The sequence below is a fragment of the Geospiza fortis genome, unplaced genomic scaffold, assembly GCF_000277835.1.
Source record: "Geospiza fortis unplaced genomic scaffold, GeoFor_1.0 scaffold183, whole genome shotgun sequence".
Classification (NCBI taxonomy): Eukaryota; Metazoa; Chordata; class Aves; order Passeriformes; family Thraupidae; genus Geospiza; species Geospiza fortis.
In genome coordinates this window covers 654,829-669,451 of record NW_005054447.1, presented here as the reverse complement: position 1 = coordinate 669,451, position 14,623 = coordinate 654,829, and the positions used below count along the sequence as shown (strand labels likewise).

At 57.8% G+C, this 14,623-nt stretch overlaps 1 protein-coding gene across 1 annotated transcript in view; it reads right to left on the bottom strand.

Annotated features, from left to right (window-relative positions):
• DSCAML1 (DS cell adhesion molecule like 1) overlaps window positions 1-14,623 on the bottom strand; it is a 96,109-nt gene that overhangs the window by 70,355 nt on the left and 11,131 nt on the right. The window contains exons 2-3 of the mRNA XM_031062391.1: window positions 13,871-14,188; window positions 11,065-11,211 (exon numbers count right to left, since the gene is read on the bottom strand). Of these exons, the coding sequence (XP_030918251.1) occupies window positions 11,065-11,211; window positions 13,871-14,188 (465 nt within the window). The remainder of the gene's footprint in view (window positions 1-11,064; window positions 11,212-13,870; window positions 14,189-14,623) is intronic.

Here is a 14,623-nt window from a genome sequence, read left to right as displayed (position 1 = left end):
AGCGGGCACGGGGAGGATGGGGAGGAGAGACAGCACTCAAGCAAAGAGGACCCAGCTGGTTGTGACATGCTCAGCCACGAAAAATTACAGTTTTAAAGCTGCTTTCGGTGGAAAGACCCAGAACAGGCAAGGGAGGCTCGGGAAAGGAATATTAAACACTGCAGAAATAAAAGGTATTGCTCAAGAGAAAACATAACAAGGCTGAAACCCAGCGTGGTGCAGCCTTCAGATGAAATGGAGATGAGCTGAGAATGAATTGCTCCCTCTTAGGGGAATTTCTGGCTTTTTAAGGAGGGAGGGCACACCCGTCCTTCCCGAAGGGTGAGGCTGGGGTGGGCTCCAGCAGGGCTCTCCAGGGCGTGTGGGGGCTCCACAGGGGCTCTCCAGGTGTGTGGGGGCTCCCTGCCTCACCACCCCAGTGCTGCAGCTCCCAATGGGCCCTGCCGTGCTCTCCATCACCTGGAGAGCCAGCTGGGCACCATCCCATCCCGGGGATGCTCTGCATGCAAAAACCACAGTCAGGGCCCTGCCATCCCCTCCATCACCTGGAGAGCCAGCTGGGCACCATCCCACCCCAGGGATGCTCTGCATGCAAAACCAGAGTCAGGGCAGAGCCTGGGGCACAGCCAGGGCAGGATGGTCACAGCCCCGAGGCTGCCAGAGCTCCAGCGGCGTTTGGAGAATGCTCCCAGGCACAGAGTGGTGTTGTTGGGGTGTCTGAGCAGGAGCAGGCCTTTGATGGTCCTTGTGGGTCCCTTCCAAATGAGAATATTTCACAATGCTGTGATCCCCCAGCGCTGCACAGGTCCTGCCGTGCCCCAGCCCCTGCACATGCCCCATTTCCTGTGCCATGTCACACGAGAATCTCAGTTTCCAGTTAAAAATAACACCAGTTTCTAACCCTCGAAGGTGCAGAAAAACGTGACCTCTAAAAATCCAGAAGCTGAAAGGCAAAGCAAATGAGTCCCAAATTTGTCTACGCTATAAACGTCAATTTCTTTTTGAAAGAAATGAATGTTTTTGATGAATGTTTTCTTGAATGCCTGCTTTTGGCAGTGCTGCCATCTGTGAAAAATCTCTGCCACGCTCGCTATTAAGATTTCATTTCCAAGAAGAGCTCGTAGCTGCTTTAATAAATGGTTAAAAGATTGTCAGAGGTCCAAAGGGCCAGCAGCTTGTTTACCACAAGTGGCTTCTGTCACCGAGCAAAGCACCTTTGACTGATAAGCTCGGAGCCCGCCAGCTCCAGCAGCTTCCCCCCAGCCCCTGGAGCAGCACTTGAGCGATGTCGGGCACTTAGAACCTAATCCCAATCGGCTGTGAATGAGATTTACAGCCCTGAATGGCCAGCTCGCCCTGGGGAGGTGCCTGGGGCCCGGAGGTTTCACTGCAGTCCCCCTGCCCTGGACTGGCCTTGTGACACCGGCACTCATTGGCAAACGGCACAAACCATGGCAGGGAGAGCCCCAGGGCTCTAAACCAGCACCCAGGTCCTTCAGAGGGGCTGGGGGCACATCCAGCAGTGCCAGATTGGGCTGTGCCCACCAGCCTGGCACTAGGGCACATCCAGCAGCCCCAGCCTGGCACTGAGGGCACATCCAGCAGTGCCAGATTGGGCTGTGCCCACCAGCCTGGCACTGGGGGCACATCCAGCAGCCCCAGCCTGGGCTGTGCCCACCAGCCTGGCACCCTGCAGACCCCAGAGCAGCCCAGCCCTCCTCGGGGCTGCATTGCCCAGCCTGGGCTGTGTGGGGGTCCCAGAGCAGGGCAGGGGCCCCAAGAGCCTCCCCTGTGGCAGCAGCAGGGCTCCACGCTGCAATGGAGGCCTGAAATGGCTGGTGTATTTGTAGATCCTCTGCGTGACTGAATCAAGAGGAACAATAAGATCTTTTTCCAGATTCGGCAAACATCAGTATAATAAAAAAAATTAATTATATGCTTGAACACATGCACCAGAGCAATGCCCTGTATTTTCTCCTAATTGTTCTCCAAGCCTTGCAGAGCCACATTTAAATAAAAATGAAGCAGTTATTTAAACCGCAATTAAAGATGGAGCAATTTATTTTTAAACTTGAACTATCGTCAGCAGAGCAGGAGGGGAGCAGGGGGGGCTGCACTGGGACCCCTGGTGCCAGGCAGGGCAGGTTCCTCTGCCCACTGCAGCCACCCTGCTCCCAGGAGGGCAGAGGGACACAGCAGAGGCTTCCAACAGCCCACAAAGGGCTGCTGGCTGCTCCCTCCCCATGCCACAGCTGCTCCTCAGTGGCACAGAGTGTCCCCGAGCTCACAGCCCAGGTGCTGGCACAGGGAGGATTTGGGCTGGACCTGCTGGGAAAGCTCAGCCCTGGCTCCACAGCCTGGCTCAGCTCCTCCCCAGCCCATGGGTGAGGAGTTTTGGGAGGCGTCTGCACCCCTGGGCTCCTCGCCTTCCAGCCTGGGGCTTGGTTTTCTTCCAACCACAACCTCAGGTTCTGCAGCCAAAACCCAGCCCTGGGCACTCAGCCTGTCCCAGGGAGGTGACACCAGCCCTGGACACTCAGCCCTGCCTGTCCCACAGAGGTGACACCAGCCCTGCCTGTCCCACAGAGGTGACACCAGCCCAGCCTGTCCCATAGAGGTGACACCAGCCAGTGTCCCCATGTCTGGAGCAGGGAGCACCCTCGACAGCAGGAGGTGGCTGGGAGGGAGCTGGGGAGGGAGGGAGGGAGGAAGAGCAGCAACCACAACAAAAACCCACCCTCTCTTTTCATAAGACAGCAGAATTTATCAGCCTGCAGCCCTTCACATCTGTCTCCTCATACAAAATGAAAGAGGCTTTGAAAAGCAGAGGAGATGAAATAAAGCCGTCTGTGTGAGGAAGCTGGCATCCCTGCCACTGTCACTGTCACCATGGCAGGAATAATGACCGGGATTGTTTCTGCATCTGGGGATGTGTGTGCCTGTGCAGGGGGAGGGAGAGGCACAGCACAGCTCCCCCTGCCCTGCCACGACGAGCCCCTGGGCCCTGTGGGATGAGCTGCCTGCAAATCCCACCCTGTGGCATGAGCTGCTGCAGCTCCTGTCCCTGGGCTGGGGTGGCTTTGGCTGTCCCTTGGGTTGGGGTGGCTTTGGCTGTCCCTGGGCTGGGGTGGCTTTGGCTGTCCCTTGGGCTCTGGGGTGGCTCTGGCTGTGCTGACTTTGCCTATGCTCAGCTCCTGTCCCTCTCAGGCCCCAGGAAGGGCTCAGGCTCACACAAACACGCGCTTTGGGACAGCTTTGACCTGTGCAGCTCTCACATCACTGGGCTTTGCTGTAGCAATTACTGCCCGGGCAGGCTCAGCTCCCGGGGGAGACCTGGGGCAGCAGGACAGGAGCCAGCAGCAGCTCCTGCCGTGTAGATGACATTTAAATGGAGGTGGAAAAGCACAGGCTGGGGCTGCCTGGACAACCTGCACATGCCAGCAAGCCCAGCTCTGGCCTGGCTCTGCTGTTTTATTGGGATGCTGCTCAGGGCTGTCCTGGGCAGAGCAACGAGCTGGATTTTGGTGGGTCCCCTCCAGCCCCCCGTATTCTGTGTTTCCATTCTCCTCTAGGATTTTCAAGTGGATCTGGAGTGTTCCAAGCTGGTAGCAGCCTGCAGAGAGAGGGGTCACTCCCAAGGACCCCTCAGGGCAGGTGGCCCATGGCTGATCATGGGCTGCACCCCCAGACAGAGCCCCCCAGCCCCCTGTGCCCAGCACCCCCCTTGTCCTGCCCAGTGCATGCAGTGCTGAGCTCCAGTGCCTTACAGAAACTCCCATCCCGGAGGATTTCAGCTCTGCACCGGCAGAAAAGTCTTCAAAATGCACAAAAGCATCAGGATTTAGCAAGTGGGCTTGGTTCTGGGGGCAGGCAGGAGGGTGGTGAGCTCAGCAAGGTGCGCGTGAGGCTCCAGGTTTCATCAGAGCTGAGCTCCTGCGAGCTGTGCCCCACAGCCTTCTCTGGGGCTGGTGCAGACACAGAATCCTCTCACAGGGACGTGCAGGGCACACTCCAGGAGTCCTTGAGTGACCCCAGCGGAGCCCAGACCCTTCTAAGGCTCACCAGCCCCAGCGCCTCCTGCCCACATCACTCCCATGGCACCAGTGGGGTGCTCCAGGGCGCTTCCCTCACGTCCCCACCTTCCTGGCCGTTGCCTGAGAAGCCTGTGTGCCTTTCAGCGTGACTGGAGCGCTGCATCCCAGCGCAAAGGGCCACCCTGGCACCCAGGAGATCAGCACATCCTTCCTGCACGCCTCCCCTCCGGCTGATCTCTCCCTGCTCCTGCTCTCTGCACTCCAGGAGGGGATTTACAGCCCACCTGCCTCCCGTGGGACCTCCAGGCCCTCAGGCACCCATCCCAGCCTCTCTGTGCTCGCTGTTCAGCCCTTCCCTGTGGCACAGCTGCTGCTCAGGGCGGCTGGGGGTGCCCAGAGCAGCTGTGCCTGCCCCGTCCCGGCAGTGCCCAAGGCCAGGATGGACACCGGGGCTTGGAGCCACCTGGGGCAGTGGAAATGTCCCTGCCCATGGCAGGGCTGGGCTGAGATGCTCTGAGGTCGCTCCTGGCCCAAACCATCCCATGAGTGTGTGATTCCTTTTGCTGCTCTCAGCCAAAGCTGCCCCTTCCTGCAGATGCTGCAGCTTGGGTTTGGGACAGGAGGAGCTCAGTGTCCCCAAATCCCCTCCTGGGTCCTGCTGCGGGGCTGGCCAGGCTGGGGCTGTGGGATTGGGGCACGGGAGGTGACAGGGACACCGGGAGGTGACAGGGACACCGGGACAGCCACCTGGGCTCGGGGCTGAGCCCTGGCTGCTGTTTACTTGTTGTGGTCCCTGCGTGTGCCGTGTGTGCATGCGTGTGGAGATTGTCTCCAACGTGACTCTGCATTATCAGGGCTATAATGAGTCCTTGTTAAAGTGGATTTGATGGAATAATTATATTCCAAAAAAACCTGCGGGAAAGCGCTCTCCCCTCTTAAAGGGCAGGATCATCAAACGTTCTCGCCACATTATTTGCAGTCACACCTTCTGCTGCATCTGCTCCTTTTAAAATCTCTAACTCCAATCTGATCTGAATATATAAATCTGAATTATCACAGCAAAAGGAGATGTGCTCACACCTTTTTTTATCTGTTGCCATGGCGATTAGATAAAATTCACGCCAAGTCTCTGGGGAAGGATGAAATGATTTCAGACAGAATCTCACCCCACTTGGTGAGAATAACGCCTGGAGCTACTTCCCTCTGTAACAGGTCTGGGCACATGTCGCAGCCAGAGAGGGTGGCAAGGGCTGCGGGAGAAGCCAGGGCACCTTCGGAGATCTCCAGGCCGGCAGGGGAGAGGTCCTGACAGGGGAAAGGTTCTGAACGGGGAAAGGTCCTGACAGGGGAAAGGTTCCGACAGGGGAAAGGTCCTGGCAGGGGAAAGGTTCTGACAGAGAAAGGTCCTGACAGGGCAAAGGTTCTGACAGGAGAAAGGTTCTGAACGGGGAAAGGTCCTGGCAGGGGAAAGGTCCTGACAGGGGAAAGGTCCTGGCAGGGGAAAGGTCCTGACAGGGGAAAGGTTCTGACAGGGGAAAGGTTCTGACAGGGGAAAGGTCCTGGCAGGGGAAAGATCCTGGCAGGGGAGAGGTTCTGACAGAGAAAGGTCCTGACAGGGCAAAGGTTCTGACAGGGGAAAGGTCCTGGCAGGGGAAAGGTCCTGGCAGGGGAGAGGTTCTGCAGCCCCCGCAGGCAGGGAAGGACCGGGCACCGCTCGCTCCCGTCACATCAGGGCTCTGCCCTTCCTGCCCGGGCACAGGGGACAGAAAAGGCCAATTCCTGTGCCCAGCGGTGCCCAGGGAGCGCCCATGGGGGGATTAATCCCTGCACATCCCAGCCCGGAGTGGGCACAGCCACCAGCGCCACGCTCAGTGCAGGGGACAGCAGGGACAGGGCAGGGGACAGCAGGGACATCAGGGACACGGCAGCGGGGCAGGCAGCTCCACTCACAGCTCCTGCTTTGTCCCACTTTGGGGCCAAACCCCCCCCAAGCACCGACCCTCAGCACCGCCCGTGGCCCGGAGCTCTCTGCATGCACCAACAAGGGCAGCCCGAGCCCGGCCGTGTTTATTCTGTCCCGGCTTGTCCCCAGGAACAGGAGCCTGATGTGCCCCAGAATGAGCCCATTGACACAAGGACAATGCTGGATTATCCCCATGGCTCATCCCTCCGTGCCCCTCGGCACGCAGCACCCACCCAGGTCCCCTGCCCTGAAACCCCAGAAATCCCAGAAACTCCAGAAATTCCAGAAATCCCAGAAATAAATCCCAGAAGCCTCCTGCCTTGTGCCCGGATTCTCACCACATCCTGGGGTGGATTACAGTGGGGTTTGTGTGCAGTTCCACCTGTGTAATTCCAGAGAAAAACAGAGCGGGACTGGCCAGGTGCAGCACAGGACAGAGAACATTCTGGGGGGATTGACTGCATGGCACCGTGAGGAGCTGCTGCCCTTTCGTTGCCCAGCCACCAAGGAGCTGCTCAGGGGAGTTCCAGGACCCCAGAAAGCGTCCCCAGCCAGCCCTGGGCACATCTGAGGCTGGGACAGAAAGGACAGGCAAAGCTCACAGCTGCAGCACCACAAACAGATTCGCTCAGGCAGAGATATTTTGGAAACTCCTGAAAGGCTCAGCCCACAATGCACACAAAAACACGTCTAAAACTTCACAGAAGTCAATTTTTTTTTTTTCAGCTCCTTCCTCCTGGCAAGCTTTACGTTTTGCTTTCCAGAGAAAAGGCTTTGTGGATAACCAGTGACTAAGTACATCCTCATCTGCACAGCCCTCAGAGGATTTGTATTAGGCTGGTGACAAAGGCAGCACCCTCAGAAACGCTGGTACCTTGACAAGTGCTCTATTTAGATTTTTTCCAGCGCAGCCTATCGAGTACACAACACTGAGGCAGCAAATAACAGCTCAGCTCGGGGTTTGCCAGGCTGGTAACGCTCACGGCTCCAAATCCCACTGCCCTCACCAGCCCCAGAGCTGCTTTCCCCACTGGCACAGCCTGCAGAGGTGGCATTTGTGCCCAGCAAGGCAGAACTGGGCATGGGGACATCCCTGAGCAAGGCAAAGCTGGGCACGGGGACATCCCTGAGCAAGGCAAAGCTGGGCACAGGGACATCCCTGAGCAAGGCAGAGCTGGGCACGGGGACATCCATGAGCCAGCTGGGGATGGTTTGGGTGCGAGTCCATGGGCACCTGTGTGCTCAGAGGGCTGTAAAGCCAAGCAGGGCCCAAATGAACACCTTGAACAGTTGAGAAGGGGCTGAGATTGCTCAAACCCCACTTTGTGGGGTCACCAGTAGCTCCCCAGGTTGTTTCTGCAAACAGCAGCCGAGCAGTGCCCAAAGGAGCACCTTGAACAGCTGAGGAGGGGCTGAGATTGCTCAAACCCCACTTTGTGGTGTCACCGGTAGCTGCCCACGCTGTGTTTGCAAACTGCAGCTGGACAGACACCCTCACACACACCTGGGCTCCACACTGCCACGGCTGCCACAGGAGATAACAATAAAATCCCAGAAGAAAAGCTGTTTACAAGGCTGAGTTCTGAAGCAGCTTGCGGCAGGATTTTCTCACTCTCGCTGCACGGCGCAGGGCTGAGGGGTGTGTAAAACCCCCTGCTCAGCTGCTGGGCTCCATCCAGCCCCTGCAGCGCACAGGAGCAGCTGATGTGAGTGTGATTGTGCCCCCAGGCCCTGCCCTGCCACCAGGGCTGCCCTCCCAGGCCCAGCAGCAGAGCCCTGGCAGCAGGGCTGTGTCTGTGGCAAGGCTGGAGCACGAGGCAGGATTGATTCCGATGTCAGCACCAGTGAGGCAAATGGGTTTTTGAACAGCCTGTAATTTCTCCGCAACCCTTGACTTCTCTAAACGCACAGCAGCAGAGTCAGGTGGGCACTAAACAAAAATGAGCTGCGCTAATGATGATTTACGTGCGGGATAACCTGCCATAAAGAGTTTATCTTTGATTTCAGGGTCTGTTACGGCGTTGCCAAGTTAACCAAACAGCAAAACTCCTCACCCACACCCCGGGGAGGGAGGGAGGCAGCAGCTCTCTCCAGATGGGATCTCACCAGCAGGGCACCACCAAGGCTCTGCACCCACCAAAAGAGCAACAGGGTCTGAAAAAATGTCAGAGGTTGGGAGCCCTGTAATCCCAATTAAGAAAAAAAAAAGATTCAGTCATAGAATTAAAGAACAATTTGTGTTATAAGAGACCTCAAAGTCCACCTTGTTCCTCCCCCTGCCATGGGCAGGGATACCTTCCACTGTCCCAGGCTGCTCCAAGCTGGCCTTGGACCCTGCCAGGGATGGAGCAGCCACAGCTGCTCTGGACAACCTGTGCCAGAGGAGAATTTCTTCCTAGAACCCGAGAAAGCTCACAAAAGGCTCCCCCCAGCCACATGTGGAGGCAGAGGTTGAGTTCACAGGAGCAGCCCCAGGGGAATCACTCGTGCCCATGTTTCTCAGCTGCAGGTGTTTTGGGTTGGATGGGGAAAAGACATTTCCTATGACAACAGTCACTTAAAAAGAGCTTTGTGCCACCAAGAAGCGCGGATGGAGATTTTCCCTGCTCTGCACATCAGGACTGTTCCTTCCCCTGCTGGGAGGATGCCCGGCCTTCCACAGGGAGCCCCAGAGCAAAGTTTTGGGGAAAGCAGCAGGTTTGGCACGTTCCAGAGGCAGAGCTCAGAGCTCAGGTGCAGTGCTGCAGCCCTTCACACCCAGAGTCTCACCCAGAAGCCACCTCGGAGAGCAGCAGGGACCGCAGGGCCTCAGCAGCACAGCCCAGCCCTCCTCACCTCCACCCCGTCCCCTCCCTCATCCTCCTCACTCAGAATCAGGGCAGATGCAGACGTTCAGCAGAGGTCAGGGAAAAACATATTTTTGGTAACAGCAAAGCCAGTTTTAGCTCTAACACACCAGCAACAACAACAAAAAAGCTTCAGGCAGATACTATATTTGTAATCCAACGGCAAAACATGTTTGCTTGTGTTGACTCTGCACTGTAACACAATTTATATGTTCTGTCTTTAGGGTAATTATTGCTTTAGAATGTTAAAATCGTTCCACCCTAATTAAATCATCATATTAAAAAATCCACTGCCACAGCAAACGGGGGAACAAGTCTGGTTGGGATCACGCGGGTGCAGGGATGCTCCGTTGGCAAACCCAGCACTGAGCCCGCTGGCCACACGGGCTCCATCCTCCAGAATCCCAGAGCTAAGGATCCCAAACCGCAGAGCAAACATCAGCCCAGGCTGTCCTGTGATGGACCTGGAGTGCCACTCACCAAAGGCAGCACCCACAGCGGGCACAGCATCACCTGCACTGCCCAAAATGCACCGAGAGCATCCCAGGGCATGGGCACACAGAAACCCACCTCGTGCTCCCACATCCCCAGACAGGCTGGCAAGGGCACGGTGCCCCTCCGTGCCCTGGGTGCTTGCCCAGGTGCCACCAGCCCAGGCATGTCCGGGCACTGGGCTGTGCTGGGTCAGCACCCTGGCTGCCCTCAGGCGGCACAGCCACCAGCAAGAGCAGAGCATCCCAGGGCATGGGCACACAGAAATCCACCTTGTGTTCCCACAGAGCATCGCCTGCACTGCCCAGAGCGCACCAAGAGCATCCCAGGGCATGGGCACACAGAAATCCACCTTGTGTTCCCACAGAGCAGCACCTGCACTGCCCAAAATGCACCGAGAGCATCCCAGGGCATGGGCACACAGAAACCCACCTTGTGATCCCACAGAGCAGCACCTGCACTGCCCAAAATGCACCGAGAGCATCCCAGGGCATGGGCACACAGAAATCCACCTTGTGTTCCCACAGAGCATCGCCTGCACTGCCCAGAGCGCACCAAGAGCATCCCAGGGCATGGGCACACAGAAATCCACCTCGTGCTCCCACATCCCCAGACAGGCTGGCAAGGGCACGGTGCCCCTCCGTGCCCTGGGTGCTTGCCCAGGTGCCACCAGCCCAGGCATGTCCGGGCACTGGGCTGTGCTGGGTCAGCACCCTGGCTGCCCTCAGGGGGCACAGCCACCAGCAAGAGCCCCCAGAAGAACAGGTGACGCCCCTGCAGGTGAAGCACTTTGCTCCTTCAGCTGCTCCTGCAGCCCCGCTCCCCGTGGCAGAACTGAGATGTGGAGCAGCACTGAGAATTTCTGACCTGTGAGCAAATATCAAGCGCAGAGCACTCACTTTGGGCCAAATCCTTTAATTCCCTGTGGATGCCCCGGGGGAAGCAGCTATTGATTGCTTCACCAGCAGCTCACACACGCTGTGCATCGACAGCAGCTCCGTGGAGGAGCCACGAGGTCACCCCGGGGCACGGGGACACGGAGCTGGCCAGAGCCTGCCACAGCCAGGCAGGGAGAGCTGCCAAAAAATCACAGGGAAACACCCAGGGAAAACCAGCTGGCCCTGCAGAGTGCCTGAGCAGAGGTGGGGGGTGCTGTCCCTCCCACAGCCCCTTCCCCACGCAGGGAAGGCAGCTCGGGGTGGGACAGGGCCCTGGCACAAGGCAGGGACATGGCACAGGCCGGCCAAGCGGCTTCCATCACAGGGAACAGGGAGGTGATGGCGTTTTGACCAAGTTCCTTTCCCCGTGGCTGAATCAGTTGTGAAAATTGACAAGAAAAGGTGGAATCTTGACTGGAGCATCATCCTGACAGGACAAACAGCAGCCCTGACTGCAGCAGTCAGACACAGGCAGCCCAGGCAGATGCTGTTATCCGGGTGACAGTGCCAGGTACCCAACACACCCTGCAGGACAGGGCACGAGCGCTGCCAAAATCACAGCGAGCATCCCTCACCCCAGAGACACACAGCCAGAGCACCCACAGAGCCTGGGCACCTCACTCTGCTCACACCAGCAGCACTTCCCAGCCTGGAGCTGCAAAATCACCACTGAAAGCCTTTGCTGGGCAGCGCAGGCACAGACAACGAGCCAAAAACCAGACCCACGACAGCAAATGTCCCACCTGGCAGGGCAGGTCGGATTTCCCAGAGAACAGGCGCTCCTCTCTTACCTGGGATGATAGAAACGGTGTCTTTCTCCCAGGATACAACGCTAACGTATTCCTGCACTGAGGAGGGGATGAGGCACTTGAAAACAGCCACGTTTCCACGCATCGACCTTTGGTCCTCCACCCGAACGGTGTACGGCTCCCTGAAAACTGTGGGGGAAAGCAGATGGTTGGTAGCGTGACAGTGCTGGAGGAAAACACACTTCCTTTTGCTAGAATCCCACGTTTCCCAAACAAACCAGCCCACCCAGCCACACGCTGCTTCCATCCCGAGCACCTTCCCGGGGAAGGAAGGAAGGAGGAGATTCTCTGCTGGGGAACAGCGCGCTGCTGGCCTTGGGACAGAGGCACAGCTGGCCCAGGTCCTGCTGCTGGGACCTGCCACGGTCCCCAGTGTCACCTGAGCGGGCCAGACCCAGCGTGGGGACCGATGACATTTTGTGCTTGTAATGTGGGTTTCACCCCTGGATGCTGAAAATGCATCCTGGGAGGGACAGCCCGTGGCAATTTTCCACGTTGCCAGCATGTGCCCTGTTTGTCAGGGAGGTGCACACCCCTTTGGCAGCTCCGTGCTGCTCCCTGGACCAGCAGCAGTGCTCCAGGAGCCCCCGTGGGTGAGAGGGACCCTCCTCAGCCTCTCCAGCAAGACAAAGAGATGCCACCAACCCCAGCAAAACAGACACAACAAACCCCTGCAATTTAAGTACAAAATGCAGTTGAGGGCAGCTTTCTTTTTACAGTGACAAAAACTGAAAAACTCCCTTTTTACAGACAAAAACTGTGCCCTGTAGGACATGGAGACGATTGCCATCATGACAAATACACATTCACTTTGTCATCTGACAGCTGGCCAGAGCGGGAGCAGCTCAGCAAAGCCCTCAGCAGCCCCAGCAGGAAGGAAAGAAGCCTCAGAAGGCCCAGAAGGAAGGAAACCCCTCCTTCCCAGCAGGAAGGTGTTCTCCCAGGGTGGGAAGTCCCTGTGGACATCCCACACCTCACAGCAGCACTCCCACCCTGGTTTCTGGGCTTTCGGGGTCCCTGCTCAGGGGTGTGCCATAGGGAGAAGCTGCCATGGAAAGAGGCTGCAGAGCCAAAGCAGATTAACCAGCAAAAGCTTCCTTAATCACCTGGAGCTGAGGTTTATTCGCAGGCTTTAAAGGCCAGCAGGGAGCACAGCAACATCCTGAATGCTCCCTGCCACCACGAGCACCCCAGCTGGGGACAGACCCTGGGCACTGCATCCCTGAGCTGTGCCAGCCCCAGGCCAGAGTTTTTCCCTCCCAGAGGAAATAACCCCCAGGAGGGCAACACACAGCCACAGACAGCCCACCTAAGCCTCTCCCCTGGCAGGGGAAATTTGCTCCACGTGCTCGCCAACAGCTTGCCCAAGACTTCCAGAGATTTTTTTTTCCCTCGTATTTTCAGTTCAGTCTCAGAAATATTTCCATATTTCGGTTTCCAGTGCATTTTATTTTATTGCTTGCTTTCTCCAGCTGTAATTGGCTCCCTGTGCCGCGCTGCCATTAGGAAGCACTGGAGAGTGACTGGGATGTGGGCTGGCCAGGAGGCAGCAGCAGCTGGGGAATGCTCCACAGCCATTTCCCCTGCCACAAAGGCAGAGCAGCTCCAGGAGCTGGAGGGTCCTGGTGGCCCCACTGGACACCCGCATCTCCTGCTAACGAGGGGGAGGCTGAGCTGCCAGCCCAGCAGCAGGGTTCATTCAGCCCTGGGTGCAGAGGGAGGCGAGAGCCAGGATTCCCTCTCTGTGATCCCAGGGCAGTTCTGGGCTCGAGGGATCCCAGCAGAGCCAGCCCTGCCGTGCCCACACGAGGAGAGCAGCAGCTCCACGTTTACTACACCCCATCTGCTGCTCCACCACGCTGTGGTTTATAGGTAACCTGAGAGTGCTGGTAAATAATTCACTCTGCAGAAGGGGGTTAATACCAATTTACTCCCCAGTACAAGGTATTAAAATAAAAAACCCTGTAGTCACTTCTGTCACGTTCCCTCTGCTAGCCCCACTTTTAATAGGTTACATAATGAAGCCATTCCTGGGCTATTAGCCCTCCTCAGCCTGGTCAATAATTTACTGTAATGGCTTTTGGAATCAGCTCTTTGCCATATTCCTCCTTTTTTTAAAATTTATTTAATTTTTTTTGAGCGCTTAATAAGCCTTGGCAAGCTGAGGCTGGGTGCTGCAGTGGGAACGGGGCTGTGGGACACTGAGGGGGCCCCGGCCCCAGGACGGACAGATGTGGCCCAGCCCCTCCCACAGCTGGGCAAAGCCTCGGTAAGGGGTTGGGCAATCCCGGTTCAGAGGGAGAGGAACTCTCCTGCCACCAGGCTGCAGCCACACCACCTTCCCCAGGCACTCACTGGGCACCTCCAATCCACCTCGTGCTCCCACATCCACAGACGGGCTGGCAAGGGCACGGTGCCCCTCTGTGCCCTGCCAAAGGGTGCCTGCCCAGGCACCACCAGCCCAGGCACCTCCAGACACGTGGGCTGTGCTGGGTCAGCACTTGCCTGCGCTCAGGGGGCACAGCCACCAGCTAGAGCCACCACAGCCCCCAGGAGAACAGGTCACCCCCTGCAGGTGAAGCATTTTGCTCCTTTAGCTGCTCCTGCAGCCCCAGCCCTGCTCCCCACTGCACATCTCACCCTGCACATCCCACCCTGCACACCCCACCCAGTGCTCTGCCCTTCTCCCTGCTCCATCCTGCTGCAAGAACCCGAGGCAGCAGCCCTGGCTCTGCCCTTGCAGAGCCAGCCCCTGGTGCCCAGCCCAGCGCCCACAGGCAGCTCCCACCTGCTTTAACACGGATGTTGGGGCTCCTGATTTTGCCAGCCGAGTTCTCTGCGGTGCAGAAGTAGTCGTTGTCGTGGATGAAGCTGTTGAAGGCTGATGGCGAGAAGGGGTAGAGCTGCAAAGTCCCATTGGCATGGACGTGCCGGATGTGGGGCACATCGTAGATGTCGTCACCTGTGGCCAGGTACCAGCGGAGGACGGCGCTGGGTGACCCTGCTGCCGGGCAGGGGATCACCACCCCCACTGTGCTGGAGAAGGTCACCTGCTGCAGGGAGTCGTTCACAAAGTAGAGGCTGGTTCCAACATCTTCAGCGCGTGCTGTGGGCAAAGCAGAGGCCACAATGGCACGGGGTCACTGCGGGGATGGCCAGTCCTGGTGGCACAGAGATCCCCCTGGCACAGAGAACCCCCTGGCACAGAGAACCCCCTGGCATAGAGACCCTCTAGCACAAAGACCCCTTGGCACAGAGACCCTCCTGCCACATAGAACATTCCCTGGTACAGAGACCCCCTGGCATAGAGACCCCTCTGGCACAGAAATCCCCCAGCACAGAGATCCCTCTGGTACAGAGAACCCCTGGTACTGAGGCCTCCCTGGAACAGAAAATCCTCCCTGGCACAGAGACCCCTCTGGCACAGAGACCTCCCTGCACAGAGACCCCCACGGCACAGAGACCCCCATGGCACAGAGACCCCATGGCACAGAGACCCCATGGCACAGAGACCCCCCCGGCACAGCCCCCGAGCCCTGCG